Source organism: Prunus avium, chromosome 2 (genome assembly GCF_965620075.1).
Source record: "Prunus avium chromosome 2, drPruAviu1.hap1.1, whole genome shotgun sequence".
Lineage (NCBI taxonomy): Eukaryota > Viridiplantae > Streptophyta > Magnoliopsida > Rosales > Rosaceae > Prunus > Prunus avium.
Window position 1 is genome coordinate 33,772,436 of NC_142285.1, and position 16,989 is coordinate 33,789,424.

The following is a 16,989-nucleotide window of genomic DNA, read 5'->3' on the forward strand; positions in this document are numbered from 1 at the left end:
ATGGGGTCTACCCCTTCTTTTGAGAAAAGAAAAAAAAATTGGTGTTAATAATCAGCATGTTATATATAGCCTAATATTGCCCAAAGTAAACAATTATCCTACCCTTATAAGCCTAACTTTACTTCCATTTCATGCAATAAGAAAAAAAACAAAATTAGTCCACCCTGATATGAATACCTAGTTTCACCCTTGTAAAGGTCTTTCGTATTTTTTATGTTCAGATAATCACTTTCGAGTTTTAATTTTTAATTTTTTGATAAATACAATGAGGTGTCTCAGCACTCGAAGAGTGTGATTAATCACCACTCGAGATTCTGCTTGTCTCTGGCCATAAAATGCTTCCAACAGGTTTCAAACTTTTGTGATTACCGCACCATACATTGGAGATGACAATTTGCTAACCACACCATACATTGTGGTTAGCTTCAATTTCTTTAACTACAGCTTATCAATCCTTAAACTGTTTTATGATTTGAAAGCTTTGTTACAAACTTTAAAACCCTTGTAGAATCTATATGTTACTCGAAAGGATATTTGTTTGGAAAAACCCCAAAGTCCCGTTTGGTTCATGGGGAAGGAGGCTTGGGAATGGGAATTCAATTGCTTTCCCATGTTTGGTGAAACAAGGCATGGGAAATGGTTTGCTAGCACATGAGAAAGTAGGGGGGAAAGTGAAACCCTCCTCATGGGAAAGTTTGGGAAAATGAGCCAACATTCAATGCACAATTTTCATGACTATTTTGTCCCTATGAACAATTTATAATTAAAAATGTATTATTAAATGCATTCTTTTTTTATTTGATTTATTATGGGTATAATTGGAAAATTATACAAACTTTGTTTTCTATTCATACTTAAAACAAACATGGGAAATGAAACAAAGTGAAATCTCCCGGTTACTTCACAACATTACCAAAAGTGGGAAAGAAATCTTTCATTCCCATTCCTTGGGAAATGACATGGTAATTGATTTCCCCTCAAATTCATTCCGTGAACCAAACGGGGCCCAAGAGTAACAAAAATAGTCACATGGTAAAAATCCACATATGTAGATGAGTCAGCATTTCTCAGTGCTCCCACGAGAAGCAGCCGATTCTTTTAACCCAACCCAACTCACCCAACCCAACCCAGTTCTAGGGCGTCTCTCCAGTCAAACTCGTCCGCTTGCCAATCCACCGTTCGTAAACGAACCCTCTCTCTCTCCCATTTAAAGGACCACATTCGCATATATACGCCGCTCTCTCACTGCCCGATGTTCCTTCGGGCAGCTTTCCCTCTTCTTCTCTGACCACCCACGGTCGTACTTCCGCGTATTCTCTACCTGCCCAAAAATCCCGGTCAGCTCTACTCTCTCTCTCTCTCTTCCAATTCAACAGCTTCTTCAACTCATCAACAAAACTGCTACTATTTTCACAGACACGCACACACGAGTGACGACCTTTGGACCAAAGAAAACCCCTAAAAAATATATATATATATATATATATTAATATAAAAAGCAGAAATATAATAGTCAAAATAAAAAGGGGTTCGAAAATAAAAGGCCTTTACTATAAATACATCCCAAGTCACACTCAGTTGAAAGCATTGGTTTCATTGTTGTTACTCCTTTTTTGGTGATTTTTTCTGTGATCTCTGAGGTGAGCTTTTTGCGAGGATGGATTAGGAGCTCGTGCGCTGACTCTGAGTTTTCGTTTTGGAAATTCCTCTAGGGCTCGCAGAATGTGGAACGCAGCGCGATTCGCCGCGTCCAGTTTGACCCGATCCACCAGGCGCTTCTCCACGGCGATTCCTGGTCCCTGTATTGTCCACAAGCGTGGCGCTGATATTCTCCATGATCCCTGGTTCAACAAGGTTCGAAAACAACAGCCTTCTCTTTTGTTCTTTGATTTGAGTTGAGTTTAGTGTATGTTCATCAGACAGAGTTTCTTGATTCTGAAAGTAAATGTGAAGTTTTATTTTAAATTTTGGAGAAATTTTAGTTGTAAAACTGATTGAGCTTTGGTGAATTATAAAAATACAAAGTTAGTCCAATTTGTGAAGTGGATGATGCCTCAAAGTTTGATGATTTTTTTTTGCCTTATTGGGTTTTAATTATCTGTTCTGAATGTTTGTTTTCCTCAAGAGCAGGACACTGGATTTCCTTTGACAGAAAGAGATCGACTTGGGCTTCGGGGTCTCCTCCCACCTCGTGTCATATCGTTCGAGCAGCAATATGCTCGTTTCAGTGAGTGTCTTACACAATCTCTCCAAGTAGTACACATTTTTATATTGTTTGGCTAGAATTTCGGTTATTATTCTTCAAAGAAATCTAGTCGGGGTTCGTCGTTATAGCACTTGACATACACTAAGCTAGGAGACTTCAATCAATAAGTTAGTTTACGAAAATGAAAATGATGTATCAGTCCTCGAGGAGATTTGTTTATAAGTTCTGTAGCATTGGCATTGAGGCCTTGTTTACGTAATGACATTACCATCTGATTTAACTTGTTAGTGGAGTCGTATCGGTCGCTAGAGAAAAATACTAAGGGCCAACCAGAAGGTGTTGTTGCCTTGGCTAAATGGAGGATCTTAAACAGGCTGCATGACAGGAACGAGACCTTATACTACCGAGTAAGTTTTGGTTTATATTTCCAGCATGTAGATATTGAAGAACTTTATATAATCTATCATCATTTGATGTGGTTTTCCATTACTTTCTTTTCCAGGTCCTTATTGATAACATCCAAGATTTCGCTCCCGTAATATACACTCCTACAGTAGGATTGGTATGTCAAAATTATTCAGGGTTATTCAGACGTCCACGTGGAATGTATTTCAGTGCAAAGGATAAAGGGGAGATGATGTCTATGATCTACAATTGGCCAGCTCACCAGGTAGATGCTACACTCTTTTGTTTTTCTACCTTACAACAAGTTGTACGCGGTCAATAATTTTCGAGGTCCAGTCATAAGCTCCAATGATAATGATCTTGATGTTTCTCTATTGGGATGTCCTTGATTTTTCAAGACTTCAAAATACTAATTTTTTATATATTATTCCCTCTGTCTCTAAGTTATGTTGGTTTGTATTTGGTCTTCATTTTCCACTCTATTGCAGGTAGACATGATAGTCCTGACAGATGGCAGTCGTATCCTTGGCCTAGGTGATCTTGGAGTTCAGGGAATTGGAATACCAATAGGAAAACTTGATATGTATGTTGCTGCAGCTGGCATTAATCCACAGAGAGTATGCTCCTGCTCTCTCTCTCTCTCTCTCTCTACATATATATATATATATATATATATATGTTATACACACACACATATATATATAGTCCCTTTAAATTTAGGGATCCCTTATATAATGTGTATATATATAGTTCCCTTCTATTGAGGGATCCCTAAAATAATTTTATTTGAGGGACACCCTTTAGGGTCCCCTACGAATTTTTTTTTTAACGATCCAAACCATCTATTTTTTAAGTCTACTTTCATAGATCATCCTTGCAAAAAATTAGACAAATCGGAAACTATTTCGACATCCAATTGTGTCCTACAAAATCAATGATTATAGTGCTTCAAGAAAGTACTAAAATTTCAATAACTCAATTGAGTGGTCAAATGATATTGGATTCAAGTGATTTTTTGTAGAGATGATCTTTGAATGATTATCTAAAAAATAGATGGTTTGGATTAGTGAAATACAATGGGGAGTGGGCCCTACAAGGGTGTCCCTCAAATAAGCTTATTTGAGGGATCTCTCAATGGAAGCTCTCTGCTGATTCAACATAACTAAGTCTTTTTGGTTTGGACTATAAACACTTGGAGTCTACATCTTATGTTTCTGCTATTATTCATGTTACACTTTTCCTGGTAAATAAGCAGTTTGGCTAGCTTTTTGATCACTAACCTCTGTACCCCTGTGACAGATACTACCGGTTATGCTTGATGTTGGTACTAACAATCAAAAGCTACTTGAAGACCGTTTATGTAAGTAAAATATGAACTAAATATGTTTCCTTTAATTGCATGGTTCTTTCTAATCTTTTTTCTTTTCTTTTCTTTTGTTAAATCCTTGTTGATATTGTATTTCCTGATTAATACATTCAACTGAACGCAACTGTAGCTTCAGCGATTTACAATGTGTTTAAGTTCTTGTAAGGCAACATAGTGATACTGATTGTTCACTCTGTCTATTTTCTCAAGGATGACTTGCCCTGTTTTGAGTGATAAATTGACTCCCAAAATATGATTCAGGACAAACTTGTAGTTTGACTAGTGCTTGTTAGAGTTATTATTATTATTTTTACTTTCTAATGAATTCTTGTTAATAATATCCTGTTATATTCTTGGTTTTTTTCTTTCTTTCCATCTTTACACTGAATGACTGGACTTGATGCTTTAAAATTTTCTAGTTTACATCATGAGGATGCCTTTTCTCATGATTTTAGTTGGATAGATTTAGGACTTCGACAACGTAGGTTGGAAGGAGAAGAGTACATATCAATTGTTGATGAATTCATGGAAGCTGTTCATACACGTTGGCCCAAGGCCATTGTGCAGGTCTATTTTTGAGAAGTATTAACTTTTTATATTAGTTTGGTTTTTTATTTGTCTAGTAACTTGATTGTTTTTACTTTTATCAGTTTGAGGATTTTCAAATGAAGTGGGCTTTTGAAACGCTGCAACGTTATCGTAAAAGGTTTTGCACATTCAATGATGATATACAGGTGATTACAGGGTGTGATGTCTTTCTATCTTTTATGGATTTGAAAGGCATATGTAGTGTAATACAGATTGCTGCTATTCGAAAATCAGTACCTCTGATAGTTGTGCTTCATGTATCGTAGGGAACTGCTGGTGTTGCACTTGCAGGATTATTAGGAGCTGTGAGAGCCCAAGGTCGACCATTGGCTGACTTTGTGAAACAAAAGATAGTTGTTGTGGGAGCTGGGAGGTAATTGACATTGGTCGTTGACTCAGAAAGATCCCTATATAGGCTATTCCATTGGTTGCATGTGCATGTTACTAGGCACTCTTTTCATCCCTTTAATTCACTTTTTTTGCCTTTCAGTGCGGGACTAGGTGTTCTTAACATGGCTGTACAGGCTGTTGCAAGAATGGCAGGGAACGGTGAAGCTGCTGCAAAATATCATTTCTTTCTGATTGATAAAGATGTATAGCTCTATGTCAACTCTTTAAGTTCTTGCAGTACTTTGTGTGATGATTGATAGTTGTAACAATATTCACCACATTCAGCAAATTTATTCACTAACGAGCTTATGGTTTTGTTAACTGTTTACTATAATTACACTCTCATTTTTGTTGATATTGCTAACCTTCTGTGGTGAACAAAAGGGACATATAATCAAATGTGTTCTTGAAAATATTTTGGCCTCTGAGTTGTGTATTTATGTAAATGTATCAGAGGATTCACTGAGGAAAATTGTTTGGATACAGGGTCTAGTCACAAAAGAGAGGAAGAATCTTGATCCTATGGCTGCACCCTTTGCAAAAGATCCAGGAGCAATTGATGGGCTTAGGGAGGGAGCTAGTCTAGTTGAAGTGGTAAATCTCAAAGGACTTCATTTAAGTACCCTCTACTGCAGAAAGTAGAAAGATTTTGATACATAAGAGTCAAGTCACCTTGCTTAATACAAATTACCTTCAAGATTATACATCATTATTAATAAAACTTTAATTGTTTAGAGCCCAATTTTGTGCAGGTTAAGAAGGTCAAGCCCCATGTGCTTCTTGGTTTGTCTGGAGTTGGTGGTGTCTTCAGTCCAGAGGTTGATACTTTCTCAATAGCATTTGGTTATATTTTACAACCTCCTTATCACTTAAAGTAGATTAATTTACCGAAGATGATTTGATTCTGTTTGGATTTGTGTTGTTTTGACACCTTGTGGCCTTGCACTGAATGATTTTTTATTACTGAACTATATGTTTTCTTGTGTCAGCAACTGACCCTCATGCGTAATGCTTAAACCATTTATTTGAATGTAAGAGTATCTAAGAGAGATAAGCCTGTTATATGTACTGCCCTAGATTTATAAGTTTCTTCACACCAATTTCCACTTTGAATTTCAGTGTTTCTGATTCACATCACATCATTTGTGGTATGATAACTCAGTTATTTTGTTATTCTGACCATCATACAGATGCACTGATGGGTTTACTTCATATTGTAGCATTTGAAAATTCATTGCCCTACCCTATTTGTTGTCTCAATTGTGGAAAATATTTATGGTTCCTTTTCTTTAAATTAGTTTCTTATAGGTAAGGGTTGTCATTTCATTTTAGGTACTTCAAGCAATGCGAGAATCAGATTCAGCTAAACCTGCGATTTTCGCTATGTCAAATCCAACCATGAATGGTTTGTTTCTCTGAACCTCATCAAACCTCACAAACAATTTCCTTATTGCACCTAGATTTTGTATCTGACTCTGTTTTCCCTATGTTTTTTAAAAAACAAAAAAATGGAACAGCTGAATGCACTGCTGAAGATGCTTTTAAGCATGCTGGTGAAAACATAGTCTTCGGAAGTGGAAGCCCCTTTGATAATGTTGATCTTGGTATTTTCCTTTTTAGCAATGTCTTTCTGTTATGGATTGTTTTGGCACCATGTAATTAGAGCAATGGGTTCCTTGACTTAGTATTGGAGCCATTGCTGGCTACGATATGGTGCTACAAATCTGACTTTTTTTTACTATCGTCTGAGTAATTTAACCTTTGACTATTCTAATTATGTTGGCAGGCAATGGAAAAGTAGGCCATGTAAATCAAGCAAATAACATGTACCTCTTTCCAGGGTTAGTTTCCTGTATCTTCTTTATTTCAAGTAACTATGTTTAAAGCTTGAAATATTAATACCGTATTTTGGTTGCCTCTAAATGCAGGATTGGTTTAGGCGCACTTCTCGCAGGTGCTCGTATTATATCGGATGGCATGTTACAAGCAGCTTCTGAATGGTAATAACATAAGACTTGGCTACTTCCTTGCTCTAACCTAAACATGGTAAAATAACTATGCTGATGAGACATAATTTACACTGTTATTAAAAAAGAGTAGGGTTGTGTTTCCAGACTTGGGTATCAGCCTAGAGATTATTATAGTGATTAGCGGACAGTTCTGATAAGTGTCACTGCAATAAGAAATGTTAAAGGTGAACATGGCTTGAATTTTGAAATTAATTTCTGACACAATGATTCTGTCCAGCCTTGCTTCATATATGACAGATGAAGATATCCAAAAGGGCATCTTGTATCCATCTATTCACAGGTAACATTCTCAGCTCCTCGCAGCATTAAGAGCTAGTCTGATTTTTATAAAAAATGGCATCTCAACTGCTGTAACTGAGAGGAGGGTGGGGCAACTGGTTGATTGTATTACCCTGACTGTTCCTATTGTATATGGTGCAGTATCCGACATATAACCGTGGAGGTTGGAGCTGCTGTCCTGCGGGCAGCTGTCACAGAAGAACTGGCGGAAGGACATTGTGAAGTGGGGCCCAAAGAGCTCATGAACATGTCAAAAGTAAGAACTGATATTCAATCTTCCTTCCACAAAATACAAAAGCTCTGTTTTAAAACACTCACAAAACTTCTAAGCGATTTTGGATTTAAAAAGCAACCTCTAAATGTTACACTACTTTTGCATAAGGTCTGAACATGCCAAAGAGGACATTATTTAGCTGAAGACGTATACACACAGAAAATGCTATTCTAATAAACATCTAGTCGAACAGCCATAACCAAGAACCTTGAAAATTGCTTGGCTAGCTTTTGCTTATATGTCTTAGAAGAAAAATTGTAATTTTCCTGAAATCTATTTTGGTTTTTATCGTCCTGTTGCAGGAGGAGACTCTGGATTATGTGACTCGCAGCATGTGGTTCCCAGTTTATAGCCCTCTTGTTCATGAAAAATGAGGCTTGGTTTTGTATTATCATACACAGTTGGCTGTCGTGGGAGGCTATATTTTTTTTGCAGCTCATATATCAATAGGTCTGCAGCTAAGCAACTTATTCTTGGTCTGTCTTTCCTGGATTCATAGTTTACAAGCTCAGAGAAGTAGAAGGCAAAGAAGGGAACAGAAATAAGGCCCTCTTATTAAACTGAAAAGAAAGTAGAAGCCCATTTGTTTGAACAATGCATAATTACGTGACTAATATTAGTGCAATGTCTTTGTGTTAACTTTCTTTTACGTTAACTTCCTTCATGGTGATGCTCTCTAGTGTTTCTCTCTTTGTGGAAGTATCTCTCACTTCTACTCTAGCCTCTCTGAGCAATGGTGCTCATGGCACCTCCAAATGGTGAGGCACAAATGCCCACTCTTCTCTTCCATGCACCATTTCTCCCTTTTATAAACCCATGCAGAAACTCTCCAAATGAGAGCAACCACATGCCAACGAAGCCACGTGATGGCCAGCCAAAGAAGAAAAAAATCCTTCATCATTGCACCATGCATTGTCTCCCACCAAAGACATCATCATTCCAAGCAATATTATTGGCCACCAACTTCAACAATTGCGGCTTCCCATTTTAGTCTTCCTCTAACAGGTTGGCCACGTTATTGGTCATTAGAGTAGTCAAATTCACCAGTCTTTGCATGCGAAACTGCTTACTCTGCTCTGCTACTGCCTCCATCAAAATTCTTCAACAACGTGGGCACTTGCGTCACCACGCTCCCATTCTTTTCCTTGAAAATCTTAAAAACAAAAGAGTAGTCAAATTCACCAGTGAAACTGCTTACTCTGCTCTGCAACAGCCTCCACCAAAATTCTCCAACAACGTGGGCGCTTGCGTCACCACGCCGCCATTCTTTTCCTTGAAAATCTTAAAAACAAAAATCCAAACAAATATTGGTCCCTCTTTCACCACAATTCCCAATTACTTCTAAGAAAACACTAGAAGCATCCTACCTCCAGTATGTATATAGGAACAAAAGAATCAACAATTTTCTTCTTCATATTATTTATTTGAATATCAACCTCAAAATTCAAAGGCTTTCCAAGAACATTTCACTATAAAAGAAAAGAAGGCTCTCCTTCTGTTTAATACACATCTCAATTCTCACAGGCCGTCCCGTTTCGAATCTATCAATGGCGGAAGCAACAAAGAGGTAGCACTTTAGACTTCTTTATGCTTTGTTTCCTTGTCCGATTTCCAATCCCTTTAATTGTTTTTGTTTCTATGAATTTGGTGTTCGTGTTTTCTTAGGTATGCAGTTGTTACTGGAGCAAACAAAGGAATAGGATTGGAAACTGTCAGGCAGTTGGCCTCAAATGGGTTCACCGTAGTCTTAACTGCCCGAGATGAGAAGAGGGGTCTTGAAGCTGTTGAGAAACTCAAAGAGTCTGGCCTCTCAGGTCAAGTGGTTTTTCATCAACTTGATGTGGCTAACCCTGCTACTGTTGCTTCTTTGGCAGACTTCATCAAAACCCAGTTTGGGAAACTCGATATCTTGGTATGTATATGATCATAGCTGCAGGTTCTTGAAAAAGTTTGTCTTTTGAACTCTTAATCCGAACGCGATTTAATTGAAGGAGATGAAATATGGAATCATATAGAAAATGAAATTGGAGAATAAAAATAGCAAACCAAGTAATAACTAGCGTAATAATATCGTCAACAAGTTAATCTTTGAAATAATTAGAAGTCTTGGGGGTTTTGAAGAACAAAACAAGTTTCACATAACTACCAGTTGTGGAAGATTTTACTTTCAAATCCCTTTCTGTACAATTTACAAGTACCCTAGAAAGATCAGTGGCTGGAATTAAGGGGTTTGGCAAAGTAGCATAATTATTGTGCTTCTTTAATGGCATTGGCCTTTATGTTGGTATGGTTGTAAAAACAAAGAGATTGTCAGAGTACTCAGAGGAACTATCAGCTTTCTTTTCATTTCATTTTCTATAAAAAAAAATCTGTTCTTTTCTTTGCTAAAAGAAAACAAAAGTGAAACAGTTGGACTCTGCGCAGGTGAACAATGCAGGGATTTTTGGAAGCATATTAGATGGTGATGCTTTTAAAGCTGTAATAGCCTCTGGTGACGTGGTAAGTCTTTTGCATAATTTTTATCAATAGCTATAAAAAACTAAAAGCTTCAATGTATGTGCAAAAGTGAGAATTTAAACTGATCTGTGGTTTGGCAAACTTTAATCAACATTTTTCTTGTTTGGAGTGTTGTGTAAGTGGTGGGCAATAGGCACCATAATAATAAGTTTGTTTTTGCTGATACAGGAAAGACTAGGAGTTGATTTGATTAAACTAGTGACTGAAACTTATGAGTTCGCAGAAGAATGCGTACAAATAAACTATTATGGTGCTAAAAGAACAGCTGAAGCACTTATCCCACTCCTCCAGTTATCTGACTCACCGAGAATTGTTAATGTTTCGTCTGGCGCAGGGAAGTTAAACAACATACCAAGCCATTGGGCTAAAGGAGTTTTTACTGATGCCGAAAACCTAACAGAAGAGAGAGTAGATGAGGTATTGACTGAGTTTCTAAAAGATTTCAAGGAGGGTTCACTTGAAAGTAAGGGCTGGCCTTCTTCTATGCCTGCCTATATAGTCTCAAAAGCAGCACTGAACGCATATACAAGGATTCTAGCAAAGAAGTACCTCAATTTTCGTATCAATTCGGTCTGCCCTGGCTTTGTCAAAACAGATATAAACTGCAATGTCGGCGTCTTGCCTGTCGAAGAAGGTGGTGCCAGGATTGTGAAGTTAGCCTTGCTGCCCAATGACGGCCCTACTGGCTCCTTCTTTGTTCACAATGAAGTGTCAGATCTTTGATTGAAGATGATCCATTTATGCAAATTTAATACGAGTCACTTATTGGGCTACTGTAATGTAATTTTAAGTATTTTGTTATGTATATTGATTGAAGGATCTAGTGCATTGTTTACATTTCTACTATTCATCTGGCTCTTGGACTCATATTATAATTTACAATGTTATTCAGTCAGAAATTCTATGTGATTGATGTCCGGTATTATCGATAATATATCAATAACATTTCGCTATATTTTGTTAGACATATGGATCTCGACACCCACTTTGTGTCCCTGCTGGGTTAGTTTGTAAACCTGACTCTCCTATTTGGAAACATACCTCTAATGGTTCTTTTAATGTCAAATCTGCTTACAGGGCTAACTGCAGGGACTCTTCAAGTATGGATGTTAGCTGGGCCTTTATTTGGACTTTAAAGGCTCCCCCTAAGATTAAATTTTTTCTTTGGTTACTCCATAAAGATCGGTTATTAACTAATGAACAAAGAGTCAGGCGGAGGTTGACTCTGCATGCAAATTGTGACATTTGTGGTGCCCCTGTGGAGAATGTGGATCATATTGTTAGGAATTGTTTATTGGCTTCTCTTGTTTGGCGCCAATCCTCCTTGCCTATAAGTCTGAACTTGTCGCAGGATGACAACTTGATTACCTGGGCTGGAAAAAATTTACACAACTACACCTTAATGGGTTACAGGGTTGTGTGGTCTACTCTGTTTGCTTTCACATGCTGGTTCCTTTGGAAATGGAGGAACCAGAAGATTTTCGATCCTGGGTTTGTCTTCCCTCCCAATCCCAACCACATAATTCTTTTGGCTGCTGCAGATTGGCAATTTGCCAACATTGATCTTGCTCATAAACCCATCCGCTCCATAGCCAATCTATCCTGGCAGTACCCTGCTGCAGGAGTGACTAAAATTAATACTGATGGTTGCCGAAATGGAGAGACTGGTCGCATTGCTGCTGGTGGTGTACTTAGATCAAGCTCTGGGATGTGGGTTAAAGGGTTTGCTGCTAATATTGGTTATGGTCAAGTATTAGATGCTGAGTTATGGGGTATCTACTATGGTCTCAAATCTGCTTGGGATATGGGCTGTAGTGATGTTGTGCTGGAATCTGACTCAGCCGTTGCAGTGAATCTTCTCAATAAAGCTGTGGATGCCCTCCACCCTCTTGCTACCTTGTTATGGGGCTGCCAGGACTACATCAAACGATGTTGGGGCTGCTCTATTTCTCATGTCTATCGTGAATGCAATATGGTGGCTGATAGACTTGCTAACTTGGGCTCTTGCCTTGATTTGGGTCTCAGTTCCTTTCAAGTGCCCCCAGACAGTATTAGGTCCTCGTTTGTTGATGACCTGCGTGGTCTTTGTAGGCCTTGGGCCGTAGTTTAGTGTTTTCTTTTGGGCATGGCCCCGTCTTTTCACCAAAAAAAAAAAAAAACCATGATATTTTTCTTAAAATTCCACTAAATAAAACCCAATGTATCGAGCCAATCAGCACCCAGAATAAGATTGCATCTGGAGACGGGATGTAAATTGCAATCAGTAACAAGGGTAAAATCCTGTAGAGATACCTGGACCTGAGAAACGAAGCCCTTGGATTCAATGATATCATTATTGGCAACTTGGATCTGCTTGGGTAGTTGAGAATAGTCAATAGCGAGGCCCAATCTCTTGGCAATATATGGGTTTAACAAATTGTGGGTGGACTGTATCGATGAAAATCGTGAGGCCCAATTTGCCAATGGATCCCTGAAGAGCCTGTGAGCCCGTGAGCTCGTGGATGGTGAGAGAAGGTTCAGACTCCTCGTGGCAGGGGATAATCGTGGGTGTGCCATGTACGACTTCATGGGTAACGACCTCTTTGATTGATTCGTTAGAAACGTCCCAATCTGCGTCAATCATTAGAAGTTGAGGTCGTTTGCAGCGATAACTGGCCCGGAAAGGTTCATCATAGTTGAAGCAGAGATTTTTTTCACGTCGGTCCTGAACCTCTGCCTGAGTAAGCCTGCAAATGGGTGGTTGGCCGGAGGCAACAGATGGCGGAGGTGAGGCCGTTGGCAACCCTGGAAGGCGAGAGCTTGAGGCAGGAGAGAAACAAGTAGGAAATGGTCGAGGCTGGGTGCGTGTCGACTTCCGACAGTTATCAAAAGCGCGGGCCAACCTTTTGGCTGCATTGAGATTCGCCGGATGGTGAATCAGAACGTTATCCTGGAGATCAGTGGTTAAGCCGCCCACATAAACGACTTTAAGTTGTTCGTCATACCAGTCAAGGGCACGGCATGAAAGCTTCTTAAATTAGGTGTTGTAATCGTCGAGAGTGCCAGTCTGTTGAATGTGGGAAAGAGCGGAGTTAAAGTCCCAAGGAGTCACCACAACCAACGTGAGCAAGTGAGGCCTCTGAGAACGAAGTTTAAGAAGGATTCGGAAATCAGGTCTCGAACTAGCGCATCCAGAGTGCGGTGTCGTCAATCAAGTGTACGACTGCGACTTTAACCTGTAAATGAGGTGGAATCTCATGGAGGTCCAAGTAGCGCTCCGCAGTGGTTAGCCAAGTGTAGGGATCCTTTCAGTAAAACAGTAGAGTTCGATTTTTGGTGAAAGAAGGGCGGTGGTCTGGTATAGGCGGTGTGATGTGTATGAGGGGTTGTGGGGGAATGAGCTGAGTAACGGGGATGTGGGAATAAGGGGGTTGGGTAGTGTATGCGCTAGTGTACGGGGGTGGTGTGGTAAAAATAGCGGAGGGAAGGGTGGTATGAGGGGGGAAGATGCGAGGACGGAAGGGTTGGGAAGAGGATGAAGCGTGAGAAGAAACTTGGTGTGTGTGTTGGTAAGGTGGGGAAGATGAGAAGGATGGAGGGAGTGGTAGGCGAATAGAGCCAAAGGAGACGGGGGGAGGGGTTGGGAGGAGGGTGGAAGACGATGAACAACATCTAAAAGTGTTTGTTGGAAGGAGGATTGTTGCTGGGTAAGAGTCTCGAGAGCCTTGCCAAAGAAAGCCTAGAGAGCGGCGTTTTGAGCGGTGAGAGAGGAGAGGGTCTGCTGAACCTCAAGAATCTGCTCTCAGTGTAGAAATAAGTGTAGAGAAGAATTGATTATTCAATATTATCCAACTTAAATTGTAATAGCAAACTTGTGCAGTCAATTGTGTAAACAAAGGCGTAGGATTGGAAACTGTCAGGCAGTTGGCCTCAAAAGGATTCAATGTAGTCTTAACTGCCAGAGATGAGAAGAGGGGTCTTGAAGCTGTTGAGAAACTCAGAGAGTCTGGCCCCTCAGATCAAGTGATTTTTCATCAGCTTGTTGTGTCCATTTCCAATTGTGTACAATTTACAAGTACCCTAGAAAGATCGGTGGCTGTAATTAAGGGGTTTGACGAAGTAGCATACTCCTTGTTCCAATAAAGGCGAGAGAGTCTTGGGTAAGGCAGCCGCATGCAAAATCACACTCACAGAGAGTTAAAAGACCCAACATTCAAAGGAGTCTCTCACCCTTATTTAAGTGTGCTACCGGTGCGGCGGTTCTATCTAAGATTTTTTCCTATCAATGTATTATGTACTTTAAGTCCAATGTATGTATTTTAAATCTAGTTGGGATGAAAAACTAAGGGAGAAAAAAAGACAGAAAAGGTAGTGTGTATGTAAGATTCGTTTCTTATGAAACAAGTTGATCCATGTTTCTATAGGATATTGTTATTTACATTATTGTTCAAAGTCAAATTCACCAGTCTTTGCATGCGAAACTGCCCTGCAACTGCCTCCACCAAAATTCTCCAACAACGTGGGCACTTGCGTCACCACGCCCCCATTCTTTTCCTTGAAAATCTTAAAAAAACAAATCCAAACAAATCTTGGTCCCTCTTTCACCACAATTTCCAGTTACTTCTAGAATAGGAACAAAAGAATCAATCATTTTCTTCTTATTATTGATTTGAATATGAACCTCAAAATTCAACGGCTTTCCAAGAACATTACACTACAAAAGAAAAGAAGGCTCCTTCTGTTTAATACACATCTCAATTCTCACAGATCGTCCCGTTTCAAATCTATCAATGGCAGAAGCAACAAAGAGGTAGCACTTTAGACTTCTTTATGTTTTTTTTCCTTGTCCGATTTCCAATCCCTTTAATTGTTTTTGGTTCTATGAATTTGGTGTTTGTGTTTTCTTAGGTATGCAGTTGTTACTGGAGCAAACAAAGGCATAGGATTGGAAACTGTCAGGCAGTTGGCCTCAAATGGGTTCACCGTAGTCTTAACTGCCCGAGATGAGAAGAGGGGTCTTGAAGCTGTTGAGAAACTCAAGGAGTCTGGTCTCTCAGGTCAAGTGGTTTTTCATCAACTTGATGTGGCTAACCCTGCCAGTCTTGCTCCTTTGGCAGACTTCATCAAAACCCAGTTTGGGAAACTCGATATCTTGGTATGTATATGATCATAGCTACAGGTTTCTTGAAAAAGTTTCTGTCTTTTGAATCCAACTCTTAATCCGAATGCGATTTAGTTGAAGGAGATGAAATATGGAATTGGAAAATAAAAATAGCAAACCAAGTAATAACTAGCTTAACAATATCATCAACAAGTTAATCTTTGAAATAATTAGAAGTCTTGAGCTTTTTGAAGAACAAAACAAGTTTCACATAACTACCAGTCCGCCACTCTGTTTTTGTTTCTTTGAATCTTTTCATATATGATATGATCCCTTTCTGTACAATTTACAAGTACCCTACAAAGATCAGTGGCTGGAATTCAGGGGTTTGGCGAAGTGGCATAATTATTGGGCTTCTGTAAAGGGCATTGGCCTTTATGGTTGGTTTGGTTTTAACAACAAAGAGATTGTAAGAGTAATCAGGGCATCTATCAACTTTCTTTTCCTTTCATTTTCTATAAAGATTTTCTGTTCTTTTCTTTGCTAAAAGAAAACAGATAGTGAAACAGTTGGACTCTGCACAGGTGAACAATGCGGGGATTAGTGGAAGCATAGTAGATGGTGATGCTTTTAAAGCTGCTGTAGCCTCCGGTGCCACGGTAAGTCTTTTGCATAATTTTTATCAATAGCTATCAGAAACTAAAAGCTTCAATGTATGTGCCAAAGTGAGAATTTAAACTGATCTGTGGTTTGGCAAACTTTAATCAACATTTTTCTTGTTTGGGGTGGGTGTGTTAAGTGGTGGGCAATAGGCACCATAATAATAAGTTTGGTTTTTGCTGATACAGGAAAGAGGAGTTGATTGGAGTAAACTAGTGACTGAAACTTATGAGTTGACAGAAGAATGCTTGCAAATAAACTATTATGGTGCTAAAAGAACAGCTGAAGCACTTATCCCACTCCTCCAGTTATCCGATTCACCGAGAATCGTTAATGTTTCGTCTCTCATGGGGAAGTTAAACAACATACCGAGCGGTTGGGCTAAAGGAGTTTTTACTGATGCAGAAAACCTAACAGAAGAGAGAGTAGATGAGGTATTGACAGAGCTTCTAAAAGACTTCAAGGAGGGTTCACTTGAAAGTAAAGGCTGGCCTTCTTCTATGCCTGCCTATATAGTCTCAAAAGCAGCACTGAACGCATATACAAGGATTCTAGCAAAGAAGTACCCCAATTTTCGTATCAATTCGGTCTGCCCTGGCTTTATCAAAACAGATATAAACTTCAATGTCGGCGTCTTGCCTGTCGAAGAAGGTGGTGCCAGGGTTGTGAAGTTAGCATTGCTACCCAGTGATGGCCCTACTGGCTCCTTCTTTGTTCACAATGAAGTGTCGGATCTCTGATTGAAGATGATCCATTTATGTAAATTTAATAAGATTCACTTATTGGGCATCATCTTGTACTGAAATGTAATTTTAAGTGTTTTGGGCACCAACAGTTCCTTTTGACGTTCTTTCTACATTCAATAAGAGCATTGGCGTATATGATGCTTTTTATCCATGTAAAATTTCACCGAAGCACACTGTTTAAATAACAAAAGAAAAGTTCAGGTGTTTCTGGCCTTACAGGAGCTGACTTGATGACCTTCCCCTTTTGTTTTAGGGGAAAGACTTAGCTGTCCTAGGGTGACTACTCCTTGTTCCTTCCTATAGAATCTTGTGATGTATGCGAGTTTCTTGCATTTTGAGAAGAGAGACAAAGCTGCCAAATAAAGGCTGAAAGAGTTTTGAGTAAGGCAGTCGCATCTGAAATCACAGACACAAGGAGTTTAGACCCACATTTAGGGGGTGTCACACT

General features: G+C 39.2%; 3 protein-coding genes across 4 annotated transcripts; all 3 read left to right on the forward strand.

Annotated features, from left to right (window-relative positions):
- Positions 1-1,318: 1,318 nt before the first annotated feature.
- Positions 1,319-8,177, forward strand: NAD-ME2 (NAD-dependent malic enzyme 2). Of its 2 annotated transcripts, none has more exons than XM_088249448.1 (20): positions 1,319-1,337; positions 1,713-1,854; positions 2,131-2,227; positions 2,495-2,613; positions 2,709-2,876; positions 3,100-3,228; positions 3,911-3,971; positions 4,441-4,544; positions 4,628-4,711; positions 4,832-4,938; positions 5,056-5,158; positions 5,442-5,549; positions 5,708-5,773; positions 6,288-6,360; positions 6,473-6,559; positions 6,742-6,796; positions 6,884-6,955; positions 7,203-7,265; positions 7,406-7,520; positions 7,841-8,177. In XM_088249448.1, exons 2-20 carry the CDS (start codon positions 1,723-1,725, stop codon positions 7,910-7,912), a joined length of 1,815 nt encoding a protein of 604 aa, XP_088105574.1. In that variant the 5' UTR covers positions 1,319-1,337; positions 1,713-1,722; the 3' UTR covers positions 7,913-8,177. The 2 variants fall into 2 exon arrangements, with proteins under 2 accessions (XP_088105574.1, XP_021817002.1); XM_021961310.2 differs by lacking the exon at positions 1,319-1,337 and adding an exon at positions 1,500-1,616.
- A 153-nt stretch (positions 8,178-8,330) lies between these two features.
- LOC148296899 ((+)-neomenthol dehydrogenase-like) lies at positions 8,331-10,901 on the forward strand. The gene is made up of 4 exons (XM_088249449.1): positions 8,331-9,105; positions 9,204-9,450; positions 9,963-10,037; positions 10,224-10,901. The coding sequence occupies exons 1-4, from the start codon at positions 9,086-9,088 to the stop codon at positions 10,776-10,778; spliced, it is 897 nt and encodes a 298-aa protein (XP_088105575.1). The 5' UTR covers positions 8,331-9,085; the 3' UTR covers positions 10,779-10,901.
- A 3,789-nt stretch (positions 10,902-14,690) lies between these two features.
- On the forward strand, positions 14,691-16,757 carry LOC110759315 ((+)-neomenthol dehydrogenase-like). Its single transcript, XM_088249452.1, has 4 exons — positions 14,691-14,844; positions 14,943-15,189; positions 15,720-15,794; positions 15,984-16,757. The coding sequence occupies exons 1-4, from the start codon at positions 14,825-14,827 to the stop codon at positions 16,533-16,535; spliced, it is 894 nt and encodes a 297-aa protein (XP_088105578.1). The 5' UTR covers positions 14,691-14,824; the 3' UTR covers positions 16,536-16,757.
- Positions 16,758-16,989: the final 232 nt, after the last annotated feature.